Genomic DNA, 14,848 nt, shown 5'->3' on the forward strand with positions numbered 1-14,848 from the left:
ATACAGACCTACCATACGACCCAGACATCCCACTACTGGGAATTCACCCAAGGGAAGGGAAATCAGTAAACAAAAGTATTATCTGCACCCCCATGTTTATTGCAGCTCAATTCACAATAGCTAAGACATGGAATCAACCTAAATGCCCATCAACCGAAGACTGGATAAAGAAATTATGGGATATCTACTCTATAGAATACTATACATCAGTAAAAACAATGAAATCCAGTCATTTGCAACAAAATGGACGAATCTGGAGAACATCATAATTAGTGAAATAAGCCAGTCCCAAAGGGACAAATACCGTATGTTCTCCCTGATCTGTGATGACTAATAGCACACCTAAAGCAACATTTGTAGAAGTGCAATTGACACTTTGAAATAAAATAAATAAATTTTTTAAAATATTTATTTGAAAGGTAGAGTCACAGAGAGGCAGAGGCAGAGTGAGAGAGGTCTTCCATCTGCTGGTTCACTCCCCAAATGGCCACAGCACCCATGACTGGACTGGTCTGAAGCCAGGAGCCAGGAGCCAGGAGCTTCTTCCAGGTCTCCCACACAGGTGCAGGAGCCCAAGGACTTGGGCCATCTTCTACTGCTTTCCCAGGCCACAGCAGAGAGTTGGATAGGAAGTGGTGCAGCTGGGACTTGAACCAGTGCCCATATGAAAAGCTAGAACTGCAGGCGGTGGCTTTACCTGCTATGCCACAGCGCTGGCCCCCGGAGTGTGTTGATTTTTTTTCTAGCAACAAAACCACACCTGGACCAGCAGCTGCGGTGGGAGGCACTGCTGGCTGGCAGTATTCCACTGTCTTTCTCTCTCAGACATCTGCCTTCTACACAGGCGGCCAGACGCATTCACGTCCTCGAGTGAGAATTTAAAGCCCCAGACTCATCATTTTCTCTTCCAAGTTCTCCAAACCCTTAGTGTTCTTTCTTTCCACTGAAATGCACTGTGAATCATTTCCGGTCAGGTTTGGGGCTGTGAGGACAAGGCACCTGATAGGGTGTGTAGAAGCATTCACTTCGGTAGCTGTTTTATTTCAGCAGGCCTGAGACAGGCCATGCCCCCTTTGCCACCAAAAGCCAGTTATAAATGCTTTGAAATCAGAAGAGATAAGAAAAATGGTCCCAGAGGACTCAGAAGTGAGGCAGAGAGCCCATCCTGTCGCCCTGGTCCTCAAATTCTGTGGTAGCCGAGGGTTCAGGCCGGGGCAGGGCTGCCCAGTATGGAGCTCAGCCTTTACAGACGGGACTTGACCTTGAGCAGGTGGGGGAGCAGGGTTAGGGCTCTACAGGAAGCGGCTTCTTCTGTGTCTGGGGCTGCAGCGTGAAGTTAGCTGAGCACCCTGTCTGCAAGGGAATACGGGTGTTGGGAGGATTGGGGGAGAGAGGACACACGGAGACCCCAAGGAAGAGGGGCCGCACGGGGTGAGCCAGAGCCAGGTGGATCTCAAGCCTTGGGCTCCCTACTTCATCACCCTGCAGGAGAAGCCGGCCCCCTCACTTCCCGAACTAAACTCCCCTGGCCCCAGGGGAGGAGATGGTGAAAGCAGAGATCAGCAGGCTCCCTCCCGCCTGGCCAGCCAGCAGGTCCTGGACAAATGTGCCTGAGCCTCAGGCAGAACTGGGGCCCAGCTCTGGCTTCCCGAGTGTAGACAGAACACAGCTGCGGCTTTGCGGGTGCCTTCCAAACCTCACACAAGCACCCCCAGGGCCCTGCCAACCCCGAACTCGGCACGGAAAGAACTCTGGGAAGCAGATTTTAGCGGTGGTTACACAACCCGAACTTACCACAGCCACCCCGAAGGAACCAAAACGTGTTCTTGTCGCAAGACCTGGCCCGGGCTCCCCTCGCGCCATCTGTCCTGCAGCCTAAGAACACGGCTCCGCCATCAGGCAGCCGCTTCCCGCCCACCTGTCTTCCTTATCACCTGTGTGGTCTCAGGCAGAATACTTCGCTTCCCTGAGCTTCAGTCCCACTCCTCCCTGGGGTGGAACACCTGCCTGAGTGGGTAGTGGGGCGGCAGAGTGAGGATGACCTTGTCTGTGTGGTGGCCCGCACAGGGAAGGGACCCAGTGCACCTGCTACTGCGTCGTTTCTTCTCTCTCTGCCCTCACTCCTTCCGCCTGGACCCGTGCGCTTCCCCGGACTCCTGTTCAGTTTGGTAACAGCTAGGAGCGAACTCCTCCCCCTCCCGAAGCCACGCCCTCATCATGATCGCTTTGCACACCCTCAGAGGAGCACATTTGTATCGGAAGCCTGGTCTCAGACTGCAGCAGAGAACCTCAGACAATCTGTCCATGCAGTTTGTGTTCTCTGCCTACTCTTACACAGAGATGTGGCTTGGAGGCATGGTCTGTGCATTGCAGCACTTTCCTTTATTTTTAAAGATGCATTTATTTAGTTAGAGACACAGAGAGAGAAATCTTCCACCCACTTCTTCACTCCCCAAGTGGCCGCAATGGCTAGGGCTGGAACAGTCCAAAGCCAGGAATCTGGAACTCCGTCCAGGTCTCCTATGTGGGTGCAGGGGCCCCAGCGCCCAGGCCATCACCTGCTGCTTTCCCAGGCACATGAGCAGGGAGCTGGACCGGAAGTGAAGCAGCCAGGATTGGAACTATGGGGCTTAACCCACTGCGCCACAAGGCCAGCCCCTGCAGCAGCTTCCGGAGAAGGGCAGCCACGTGGCTTTGAGAGGGACCCGCCTTCTCCTGCCATCCCCGGCAGAGGCAAATCAGCCGGTTTAGAAGCCTCCTCCCAGTCTCGGGCCTCGCGTAGCTTTCCCGGCTTCTCCAGAGCGGCTCACGGCAGCAGACGTGGGTCCAGGGCAGCAGCAGTGGGGTCCTTCCATGGAGGACAAAGCTCAGAGCCCCGGCCAGACTGAAAGCCCAGGGGTGGCCCCTGGCCTCCGGAGAGGCAGTTAGAGCCGAGAACGAACGGAACTGCAGTCGGAGGGGTCCTCAGGGGTGGGAGTGGGAGACAGGTGAGTCCCTGAATGGCTCTGGGTCCCCTTTTCTCTTTTTGTGGTCAGAGTTGAAGGTCGAGAAGGTGGTGGTTTGGAGCCACTTCTGCTGTGAGTGTGCTGAACAACCTGGGGAAAGTCTCCCAACCTCTCTGGACCAAATGTTTTGGACTTAAATAAAAGTTCTCCATGGTTCCTTCCAGCTCAGATCCCCAGGGGTCACAGCCTCCCTCGCCTGTTTTGGCACGATGGCTCTAAGCTGGGGGGCTCTAGCGAGAAGGGCTCCACAGCCCTCTCCTGCAAAAGGAGCCAGCGAGACCACCCCACTTGCCCCTTGACCCCTATGGGGGGAGAGAGAAGCCCACCACCCAGAATGCTGAAATAGGAGAGAAATGGCTTTGGAACAAAGCTTCTCACTTGCCCCACCCACCCATGCGAAGTGATCTGGGGGACGGCTTTGATCTTAAAAATTGCCTGAACAAGTCGGGTATCAGAGCCCCACTTCTGCTGCACAGGCGGACACAGATTCTAAAGCTGCACCGGACACCTCTGAAACACCAGGGCTTTCAAGGCCATCTCAGACAGTCTCATCGCTGGAGGCTTTTAAATACAGCCCCCATGTTCTTTAAAAATTGAATTATATGTCTGCAGTCTTTTTCCATTTTTTGAAAGATTTATTTATTGGAAAGTTAGAGCCAGAGAGAGAGAGAGAGAGAGGTCTTTCATCCACTGGTTCACTCCCTAGAAGGCTGCAACGGCCAGCGCTGAGCAAGGCTGAAGCCAGGAGCCAGGAGTTTCATCCAGGTCTCCCCTGTGGGTGGCAGGGGCCCAAGCACTTGGTCCATCTTCCATTGCTTTTCTCAGATCTTTAGCAGGGAGCTGGATCAGAAGTGGGGCAGCCAGGACACGAACCAGTGCCCATGTGGGATGTCAGTGTAGCAGGTGGTGGCTTTACCTGCTACACCACAATGCCGGCCCTACAGGGCCCATGTGTCACGGGGAAAGTCTGGGGTCTGCGGGGTGCAGGAGGTGGGGGGCCTCTGCTGGGGGGGACCCTCCACCATTTGGGACTCCTTCTTCTTCCTGCAGCCTTGGTATCAGATGCCCCTTTATAAATGGTAGATGAGCTGCGTCTGTTAATGTCCTTACTTGGTAAAGATAAACCCTGTCACAGAACCCTATTTTTTTTTAATTCCTGCTCAATGCCATGCCAGAAGCTCTGCACCCCCCGGGTGGGCCTGAGGTGGGGTTCAGGAGTTTGATCTCGTGTTACCAGGAACATGATAAATTCTGCTGTCAAGCAACCGAACTTCACCCGAGAGGTTTGGGAACAGCCCCAAGGCCGCTCGCACAGCAGGGGAAGCCAGAGCTGGGGTTCAAGTGCCACCCTCTCTGTGTGAGAGCTGCCACCCTCTCTGTGTGAGAGTTGCCACCCTCTCTGTGTGAGAGCTGCGGCCACCAGGGTCACCCATACATGGAGGACGTGGCCAGGGCTGCAGAGGACCCCAGTGGCAGGGCGGTGAGCCCAAGAGGAGGCCACGTGGAGGACCTGGGGGTATCCGCCGCCACCTCCGACTCGGTCGCTGCAGGCCATGTTGGGCTCCTGCCCCGGCAGCACAGGGGGACAGTGCCTGTGTGGATTCCGCCAGCCACGGCAGTGAACTTCATCCAGCCTCTGTCTGGCAGGTGTCTGCAGCCACAGTTGCTTCTTCTTCTGGAAAACTCCTCTGGGGAAGGGGTCGAGGTGGGTGCAGGCCAAGCCTGTGGTCCGTCCCAGGACAGACCCTGCAGGTAGGTGGGAGATGGCTGCCGGTGGGAGTGGAGTGCACCCAGACCCAGAGGTTCCAAGTTCAAGTCCAGGGACCAGAGTCACTCCTGAGGGGCCCTGGGGTGGGGATGCTGGGTGGAGCGTGGCCCTGGGGCTCCTCCAAGCCCAGGATATCCACGAAGAAAGCTTGAGGGCACAGCCACGGGAGCCGGCCGTGAGAACCCCGGGGGCAGCCAGGCGGCGGGCAGGGTGGAGGAGGCGGCCTGGCCGGGGCTGGTGGAGATCAGCTAGGTGCAAAAGAAATTGGGGTAGTAGCGGTAGTGAGGGTTGTAGCTCCAGAGGTTTCTCTTCAGGCAGTAGACGAACTTGCGGTCGCAGGTGCACAGTAGCATCTGGCACAATGACCCCAGCTCTGCAAAGGGGACCCCAGCACAGGGTGAGAACAAGATGAGGCTGCACCGACTGGCACTCCCTTCTAGCCTAAGCAGGCTCCCCAGGCCGCTGCCTGCTCCAGGGAGCTCTCTGTCTAATGAGGGAGGCATGGCTGCCAAGCTAGGGAAACACATAGTCTGATGGGAGAGGCACTGCTGCTGCCCAGGGTGAGGTTTCAGTCCAGGGACACACAGCTCCTGCGTTTGGAGCTGATGGAAAAACACATCCTCTTCCCCTTGGTGGGGTACCCAGCCTGATGGTGGAGACAGCGTCTGGGCTGTGAGACTCCTGGCGGAGACACCATCCCCAGGCTTGGAGCTCAGCTCAGCCCTGGCAAGCTTTGGGCTTCAGGGCCCTTTTATGTAAAGCAGGGGCAGGGGGAGCGGGGAATGAAACTGACTCCAGGATGTGCTGGGGAGGAGCAAGTGAGAGAACCCAGCAAACGTGGCCCCGTGGCAATGGCGGGTGGCAGAGGCTGCACCACCCCTGGCAGCAGGAGTGCTGGCCCTCATCCCCGGCTCTGCCCCTCCACACATGGGCTGGCTGTTACCCAGAGCAGCTGGGATCCCGCTCTGCCAGTGGGCTGGGCGGGAAGGCAGGGGCTTACCGCAGGTGACCAAGCCCCGGGCAAAGCGGTACTTGTAGGACTGCGTCCGGATGTTGCAGGCTCTCTCCTCCAGCCGCCCGTAGCACTTGTCATGCACCCAGCAGCACCTGGCGACACAGGAGACTCAGATCCTGAGGAGGGAGGACACCCCCGCCCGCCTCGTCCCGGTGAAAGTCACCGACACCGAGATGAAAGCCTTCTTGTCAGACCCGCTTAAAGGGAGAGCTGGGGTGTTACAGAGACAGAGGGCTCACGCCTGCCTGTCTGGGTTAGCGACGCCCTAAAACCCCGCAAGAAATTCCACGCGCCTGTGCTTTGCACGCCTGGCACAGAGCATGCACAGCTTTCTGGAACAAGGTGTATCTTTAGCAGTCTTTATCCCACACCTGACTCGGAGGACACACCCAGGACAGAGCACCCGCCCCGCGATGGCACCCACATCAGTGAGCTGACGCCAACCCCTGCCCTGGCTCTCCAGGGATTTGTGGCCAAGTAGGGATGCACCCCTTCTCCCTGTTTGGCTGATACAGACTCCTGCCCTTTTCCTCAGCCTCCCAGTGCCCCACAGTTAACTGTAGCACACGGATTCCCTCTGCGGGGCCGGTACTCTCAGAAAGATCGCCCTGCTTATTATTGAGGCTGATGGGGCGGGGTGCAGGAGTGGCCCGAGGCGAGCCCACCTTCAGAGAGAACTCAGCCCTGCCCTCCCGGCGTGCACCCCCACCCTGCACAGAGGCTCCCAGCTGACTTCATCTGGGAGCTGGTTTAGCTAAAGTCACCTTCCATGGGAGGGGTCTTCAAAATGCATATTGTGAAAAAACTGTGTGCAATTCAAGCCTTATTTTTATGCCAAAATAAACTCACCTTTAAATTCTACGTTTCCTGGAACTTGCTGCAGTGCCCTCGCACCCCTCTGGGGACCATAAAGGCCTCGTGGTTCCCGGCCAAGCCCTTTCTGATGAGAGGGCAAGAACTCTGCCTCTCACCCAGCTTCCCTCTGTCCACGCAACTTGGTGGATTTCAACTGTTGTGTGTCAGGCTCTTTATAAAGAGGATTTATGTATTTATTTGAAATGCAGAGTGATAGAGAAAGAGGGACACACACACACACACAGATCTAGCCTCAATGGCCAGGCAGAAGCCAGGGGCCTGAACTCCATCCAGGTCTCCCACACGGGTGGCAGGTGCCCAAGTTCTTGGACCACCACCTGCAGCCTTCCCAGGTATGTTCAAAGGGAGCTGGATCAGCAGCAGAGCAGCCGGGACTTGAACCCGTGCTCCAAGGTGCGATGTCAGTGTTGCAGGCAGCAGCTTACCCCCCTGCACAGCGACGCCAGCCCCATGCACATGTCTCGAAATTCAAAGGATTGCCAAGGCAGCGCGAACCTTGGGGACTCGAGCCGGCTCTTCATCAGACATCTGGGGGATCGTCTGAACTCCGAGTGTTTGTTCATGGCAGCACCAATTTAAAAGCCCATGACTATGAGGTCAAACAATCAGAACGAGACACGTTTCTCAGTTGGCATCCTGGAGCTTTAAAATGCATTCAGGACTCAAAAAAAAAAAAAAAATGCCTCACTGCAAAATACCCACCTCCAGGTAAAAAAAAAAAAAATTCCCTGCTTTTCCCCCCTTCCACCCGGGGACTCCCCCGCCCCCACCATGAGCCTTCTCTAAGCTGGACTTGGTAACTTTCCCAAAACTGCTCCCGGGCTAACCCGATTCCTCCGTCCACAGAGGCCAGCTCAGCTCTCCGCAGGAGACCTCTCCGGAAATTCCAGGGGGAGAAAGCGAAAGTTAAAATGCGCTGGTCTAGACTATCGGCTGTCCAAGTAGAAACACTCAGAAGGCAGCACACGCAGGGGTGAAGTTGTTCTGTAAAAGACCCCGTCCTCTCACCGTCTCTGTCTCTCTCACACACAAATTTCTTTTCTGAAAGAGACAGACACCCTGTCTTCAAGGAAACCGAGAAACCATTGCACACGTTGTGAAAATGACTCCGCCCACCGCCATCCGTTCACAGTGGAGCGCTCCGTGTGCAGTCCAGGGGCGCCCCCGCCATGGACCTGCCTCCCCGGGGGTCTCACTCCCACAGGCGGCTTTCCACCCCACGGACAGCGCTCCCCTCCCCCGGTCCTGGAGCTTAGGTTCGATTTAATTCTCTGACCCAGCCGGGACCCTCAAAAGGCAGACAGTCCACGTAGGAACCTGAGACCTGACACAAGTGGCAGAAACGCTGAAAATCCCTTTCCCCAAACTGGCACCCCCAGATCTCCATCTGTAACACCCAGTGGAAAGAAAAGGGCTTTTCCTTGAAAACGCCTGACACAAATCGACTTCTACTTGTTGCATGTCCATGTATGCGTGCAGTATACACCCAGGCCTCCTGTGGATTTCTTTTCTTTTCTTTTCTTTTCTTTTCTTTTCTTTTCTTTTCTTTTCTTTTCTTTTCTTTTCTTTTCTTTTCTTTTCTTTTCTTTTCTTTTTTTTAACAGGCAGAGTGGACAGTGAGAGAGAGAGAGACAGAGAGAAAGGTCTTCCTTTGCCGTTGGTTCACCCTCCAATGGCGCTGCGGCCGGCGCACCACGCTGATCCGATGGCAGGAGCCAGGTGCTTCTCCTGGTCTCCCATGGGGTGCAGGGCCCAAGCACTTGGGCCATCCTCCACTGCACTCCCTGGCCACAGCAGAGAGCTGGCCTGGAAGAGGGGCAACCAGGACAGAATCTGGCGCCCCGACCAGGACTAGAACCCGGTGTGCCGGCACCACAGGCGGAGGATTAGCCTAGTGAGCCGCAGCACCGGCCTCCTGTGGATTTCTAAGAGGTCTGTTTTTCATTGGCTTGGAGATAAATGGGCGCTTAGAACCTGCCAAAAATACACTGGACTTAGCCCAAACACCTTCCGGTTCATACAACGTAAAGAAACCTTTGATGTAAATTTCTTGGTAAAAGGAAAGTGAAGATGCTTTCTGATTGCTAGTCTGAAGTTCCGCCCGGCTTTGCCAGGGCGATATTTGTCTCCACGAGATGTTTCACGTTCTCACCGTTTGACACAAAGGTCATGCAACTATAAACTCAGGGGCCAGCATCGTGGCACAGCTGGTTAAGCCATAGCCTGTTACCTGTATCAGAACAACAGCTAGAGTCCTGGCTGCTCCGTGTCCAATCCAGCTCCCTGCTAATGCACCCGGAAACGCAGCAGGTGCTGGCCCAGGGGCTTGTGCCTCTGACACCCACATGGGAGACCCTGGAAAAGCTCCTGGCTTCTGGCTTTGGATTGGCCCAGCTCCAGCCATTGTGGCCGTTTGGGGGAGTGAACCAGCGGATGGAAGATCTCTCTCTCTCTCTGCCTTTCCTCTCTCTGTGTAGCTCTGACTTTCAAATAAATAAATAAATCTTAAAAAAATAAAACCTTAATTACAAGCAGCCTTGATGTTTAACTCTGAAGTCTGACGATTTTTTGAAATTTTCAACTATCTTATGCAGCTTTTTCTTATTTTACAGTTTTCATTTAGTTTTTCTTTAATTATTATTTGAAAGGCAAAAAGATAGGAAAGAGAGAGAGAGAGAGAGAGAGAGAGAGAGAGATTGGGAGAGAGATCTTCCATCTGTTGGCTCACTTCCCAAACGCCTGCAACGGCTTGCCCTGGGCCACGCTGAAGCTGGGAGCTGGGAGGGCGAGCCTGGGCTTCCAGGTGGTGGCAGGGACCCAGGGATGGCGCCATCAACAGCTCCGTGCGGGCTGTGCATTGCCAGGAAGCTAGAACTGGAAACAGAGCCGGGACTCGAAGTCAGCACCCCCACAAGGGCCGCAGGTGCCCCCAGCTGTGCCGCACGCCTGCCCCCTCCCCACATCTAACTTCCTAATCTGAGTGCTGACTCTGTCCGTTTCTGTCGACTCCTGCGGGTTTTCTTTCTCCCCAGCTCTGACCTGCCTTCGCGGCCTGACACTGATTCCTCGATTCTTGTCCTTCCTGGGTGTGTGTGGGTTGCTCCAAGTAACCAGACAATTGTGTGTGCTGCTTCCAGCAGCATGCGTTCCCCCGATGGAGGGCCTGGTCTTCGTGTCCACTTCATCTATAGCACAGTGTGTGCTCGTAACCACCCTCCCAGCCCCTGGTAAACTCAAGTCCCTTTGCTCAGGTTTGACTTCCAGGTTATCCCAATGGGATTCCTGTAAGGAGAGACAATTGCGTCATCAGGGTGTTTTCTTGATCTTTTGGAAACGGGCCTCGGAAAACAAAGATCTTGTGCTTCATCAAGACAGCGTCAGCATTTCACATCGCCTTTATGCAGGCCTCGAGTGCTTGGTAAAACCGAAACTTGGAAGCGTGCACGTGGTTTCTGTTTTGTTTCTCCTTTAGTTTTTGCATCAATTGGCTATCGAAGCCTTTTAGGGCTCACTCTGCCAACGAGTGACTACTGTTTCGTGCTGGTCAGAGATCCTGTTTGGGTCAAGCAGGCTTCCTCGGGCTCCAGGTTCTACATTAAATCTTTCTGACTCAGAATTAGCCTGGAGTTTTTTTTTTTTTTAAAGATTTATCTGTTTATTTGAAAGTCAGAGTTACACAGAGAGGAGAGGCATAGAGAGAGAAAGAGGTCTTCCATCCGATGGTTCACTCCCAGATGGCCGCAATGGCCGGGACTAGAACCGGCACCCATATGGGATGCCGGCGGGTGCTTCAAGCCAGGGCGTTAACCCGCTGAGCCACAGCGCTGGCCCCAGCCTGGAGTTCTTCCAGTCGGGCCCTTTCTAAGAGAAACCCAGAGGATGGAGCTTTCAGAGTGCAGGGATGACAAACGGGCTCAGCTTCCCTGGTATCTTGGAATGCATGAAACATTATCAAACAATGAAGTGATGGCAAATCTTTAAGCTGTATTCTGGAGCGGTTGTTGACTTGGATGTTCTAGAGATTACGTGAACTTCGTAAGTCTGATCGTCCCAGGATGAAGCTGTCAGTTACAATTCTTATTTTCAATGAAAGCAACTGAATTTTGTGGTCAGTTGCTGAACTCTTTTCAGAATTTTCACCACAAGGGGGCAGTGTGGCAAAGCGGGGTTAGCTGCCACCTGCGATGCCGGCATCCCATGTGGGTGCAGGTTCCTGGCCAGGCTGTTCCACTTCCCATCCAGCTCCCTGCTACTGCACCTGGGAAAGCAGCAGAAGATGGTCCAAGTGCTTGGGCCCCTGCCACTCATGTGGGAGACCCAGATAAAGCTCCTGGTACTGGGGTTAGGGCTACGCCAAGCCCTGGCTGTTGCTCGTCCTTAAACATTCTTGTCTCGGAGGTTCCAAGAAGCCTCGATCCCAAACCATCTGTAGCCGACGGCAATTTGGCAAAGCGCACTTCTGTGAACAAAGTGAAGATGCTTGCTTTCTTCCTCCTTCTCAATTACTCCAAATTAAAACAAATCTCTCTGTTGTTTTGTCTGTCTAATGGCACTATGGTTGCTTGCATAGGTCCAGTAACAATCTGCTTGCTTTATAACAGGAAACAACTGGAAACGCTGGCTGGAAATAGGAGGCTGTATTGTAAAATGTACATAAAACACCTGGCTTCCAGTAAGGGAATAGAAGTTGTTGATTCCTGGCAGGCCCAGGACTTCAGGCAATTAAGTGCTACAGGTAAAACTGAAGTCTGCCTGGCTTTGGCTTTCTAGTCTGGGGAAGATTCTACATCTGAAATCATCATATGGAAAATCACTTTTCCTCGTGTGTAAACAAAGTCATTTTCTAAACAAATTTATTTATTCATCTCTGATTATGTTTGTTAAAAATATAATAATAAAATATGACTGCAGGGAAAAAATATTAGGTATCTAAAAAAACACCATGCCTGGGGCTGGCATTGTGGCGCGGTGGGTTAAGGTGCTGCCTGCGACGCCGGCATCACAATCAGAGCACCAGTGAGCCCCAGCTGCTCCACTTCCAATCCAGCTCCCTGCTAGTGTGCCTGGGAGAGCAGGGGAAGACAGCCCACAGATGTGGGCCCCTGCCAGCCACATGGGAGACCCAGATAGAGCTCCAGGCTTCTCGCTTAGACCTGACCTATCCCCAGCCATTGTGGCCATTTGCGGGAATGAACCAGCAGATGGAAGACCTCTCTGTATCACTTTGCCTTTCAAATAAATAAAATAATTTTTAAACCTGCCTTCCCCCAACTATACTAATCTTGCCATTAGATTGTAGCTCCGGTCATTGTTTTTGAGGGTATTTTTTTTTTTATTTGACAGGCAGAGTTAGACAGTGAGAGAGAGAGACAGAGAGAAAGGTCTTCCTTCCATTGGTTCACCCCCCAAATGGCCACCATGGCCAGAGCTTCGCCTATCCTAGCCAGGAACCAGGTGCTTCCTCCTGGTCTCCCATGCAGGTGCGGGGCCCAAGCACTTGGGCCATCCTCCACTACCTTCCCGGGCCACAGCAGAGAGCTGGACTGGAAGAGAAGCAACCGGGACTAGAACCTGCGCCCCAACCGGGACTAGAACCTGGCGCCCATATGGGATGCCAGTGCCGCAGGTGGAGGATTAAGCAAGAGAGCCGCAGCACCGGCCCCGAGAGTATTTTTTTTATTATTATTATCGATCTGTAGATTGTACTGAATTCTAAATTCTTCCAGTTTTCTCTAATATCTGGCTATAACTTTGCAACTAAGGACAGGAACTGCTCTGTTCTTACAACCCTACAAGCCAAAACAGGATAGAATAATGTAGGTTTCCAAGAAGTCTCACGTCTGATGCATTGGCCACAACAACCCTCTGGTGCTACAACCAGAGACGTTTGAACTACAAACCAGGATGGAGAGTTGACTCAGAACTAGACTCCAAATCATAATAAACTCATATGTCTTTAGCTTTCTTCGTTTATTCCTGCCTTTCTTACATGACAGGATGATGGGATTGTTAAAATTTCATTAGTCCACCTAGTGGGTGGATTCGGCAACACCTCCATGTAAATCTTCAGAAAGAACGGCTGCAACAGGTTTCACCTCGTTCCTCCTGATCATTGGATGGATTCAGTCGGTTACCTGCAAGCCTGGGTCATGGCTCAAAACCATCAGGCAGATACTGAGGCTGGGGTATAATTATTAATGCCACTTTTTTATTATTTCCTTTTAAAATTGTATGTGCTGTCTGAAGTCTCTGTGGAGGTATAAATCCTCGCAAAAGCCCCCTGGCCCAGCACTCCGAGATGACAGCCAGTGCCTACAGAACAGCTCAGCAGGTCAGGCTGAGTGACGACCCGGGGAGACTCAGGCTGACAGCTCAGCTCCGGCTTCCTGGATGTTCAAGTGGGGTTAGGGGGCTCTCGACATGGACTTCCATCCGTGAATCTCTTTTCCCCTGACGTAGGCCGTGACTGACCACCAGGACAGGTCCATCCCAGCACTGGGGGACACTTGAACCCTGGCCATAAGGTCACTGATCAGGGGCCCTTTTGGAGAAAGGTCATGATCAAAGGAGGGAGATGTGAAAGATGCTGACACGGGATGAAATCCTTCTTGTTAGACCCAGACCAATGAGAACTGGGAGGAAGCAAAGGGGTGCAGCCATGCCTAGTTGCCTAAGTGCTTTCTCCAGGACCATCTGAAGTCCACGGAAACTCCACGCACCCGTGCTTTGTGCACAGACTCCCGCCACCAACCTGCCACATTGCTTCACCCTGCAACAGTGCAGGGAAGGCACAGACGGGGCCATAGGAACCAGACCTCACCACGGAGCCGAAGCCACTCCAGTCCCCAGTCTCTGTGACCAATAACTTTGCATCCAAGCAGCAGTTCATATAAACAATTTCCTTCTTCATTTTTGGCTGATAAAAACATATTTGCCCCAACTTCCTTGGATGCACCCATGGTTTACTGTGATACATGTATTCCTATTGCCATGTACCGCCCATCCCAGATAAATAGCATTATTCTTTGGAAAACCTCTCTCTCTCTCTCTCTCTCTCTCTCTCTCTCTGTTATGTAGGTTGACATCCCTAACAGGAGTCACAATTCAAACATGGCGCTTCAGCAAAGGCCCCCTGGTGGCTGTGACCTGGCTGAGAAGGAGCCTGGCTCTGGGTGGCACCAGGGCATCTGAGACCCACTCTCTCCGCCCGGCTCAGGATCTAATTGCTTCCCAGCCTCCCTATCAACAGGTGCAGCCCCAGGACTAGGTTCTGGCCAGGGGGCTGCACACCGCGCCCATGCCTCCCACGAGAACCTCCTGCAGTGCCCTCCACGTTCTCTCCTTCCCTATCTCCCGGTTGAAAGGCGATGTCCTGGGAGAGGACCCTGAAGCCAAAGGAGACGGCAGTGCCGCAAGGCGGGCAGTGCCACAGTCCCTAAATCAACATCTGAAGCGCCTTAAACTCCTCTCTGAGCCAAAAATGAACTTCTGTTAGCCAGATTGCATTACCAATTGTTTTTCAATTTACTGAAAAATTGAGGTGATACAGATTCTTAATGTCTCATATTGGTATGGTACATTTACTGCCATTAATGAGCCCAAATGGGCATATTACTAATCAAGCATCTAATTATTAGTCAATTGCCTATTTGATAGTGCAGCGATATGATTTCATTCATTGTAAGCCTAGATTCCTTAGTCACCACCTCATGTCCTATTTCTGCTCCAGGGGCCCACCTGTGACACACGTTACACCCAGCCGTCCTGTCTCTGGAGGTTCCTCTAGGTTGTGACAATTTATCCCTTGTCTCTGATGACCTTGGCAGTTTTGAGGGTTCTGGTCAGGTCCTTGAGGGACGCCTGCTATTGGGATTTGTCTGATTTCTTGTTTCCTGTTAAGACCAGGGATGTGGTGATTTTTGTAGTTGTTGCTCAGGATGTTCTATTCTAGCTCCTGGGAGCCCTCAGCTGGCTCCTGTGCCCCTTGGACACAGCCCTGGTGAGGCGGGATCTCGTGTCATGGGTTTGTTGGAGCACTTCGTTCGTTGTCGGCAACACAGCAGCTCTCTGTCAGTCTGTGTACGCCCTACCTTATTCCTAGAGTTGGCCGTTTCTTCGAAGGAGCCCCGGATCCGGCCCCTGAAGGACGGTGTTAGCAACCAGCCCCAGGCAGCACCTCTGCGA

At 53.2% G+C, this 14,848-nt stretch overlaps 1 protein-coding gene across 6 annotated transcripts in view; it reads right to left on the reverse strand.

Annotated features, from left to right (window-relative positions):
- Positions 1-2,250: 2,250 nt before the first annotated feature.
- PLA2G5 (phospholipase A2 group V) overlaps positions 2,251-14,848 on the reverse strand; it is a 65,355-nt gene continuing 52,757 nt past the window's right edge. For 5 of the 6 annotated variants that reach the window (XM_070077032.1, XM_070077030.1, XM_070077029.1 and 2 more), the window contains 2 exons: positions 5,774-5,880; positions 2,251-5,146 (listed from right to left, as the gene is read on the reverse strand). In XM_070077032.1, coding sequence (XP_069933133.1) covers positions 5,022-5,146; positions 5,774-5,880 — 232 coding nt within the window. In that variant the 3' untranslated portion in view covers positions 2,251-5,021. The remainder of the gene's footprint in view (positions 5,147-5,773; positions 5,881-14,848) is intronic. The other variant, XM_051856756.2, reaches the window with a different exon arrangement.

This window comes from Oryctolagus cuniculus, chromosome 7 (genome assembly GCF_964237555.1).
Source record: "Oryctolagus cuniculus chromosome 7, mOryCun1.1, whole genome shotgun sequence".
Lineage (NCBI taxonomy): Eukaryota > Metazoa > Chordata > Mammalia > Lagomorpha > Leporidae > Oryctolagus > Oryctolagus cuniculus.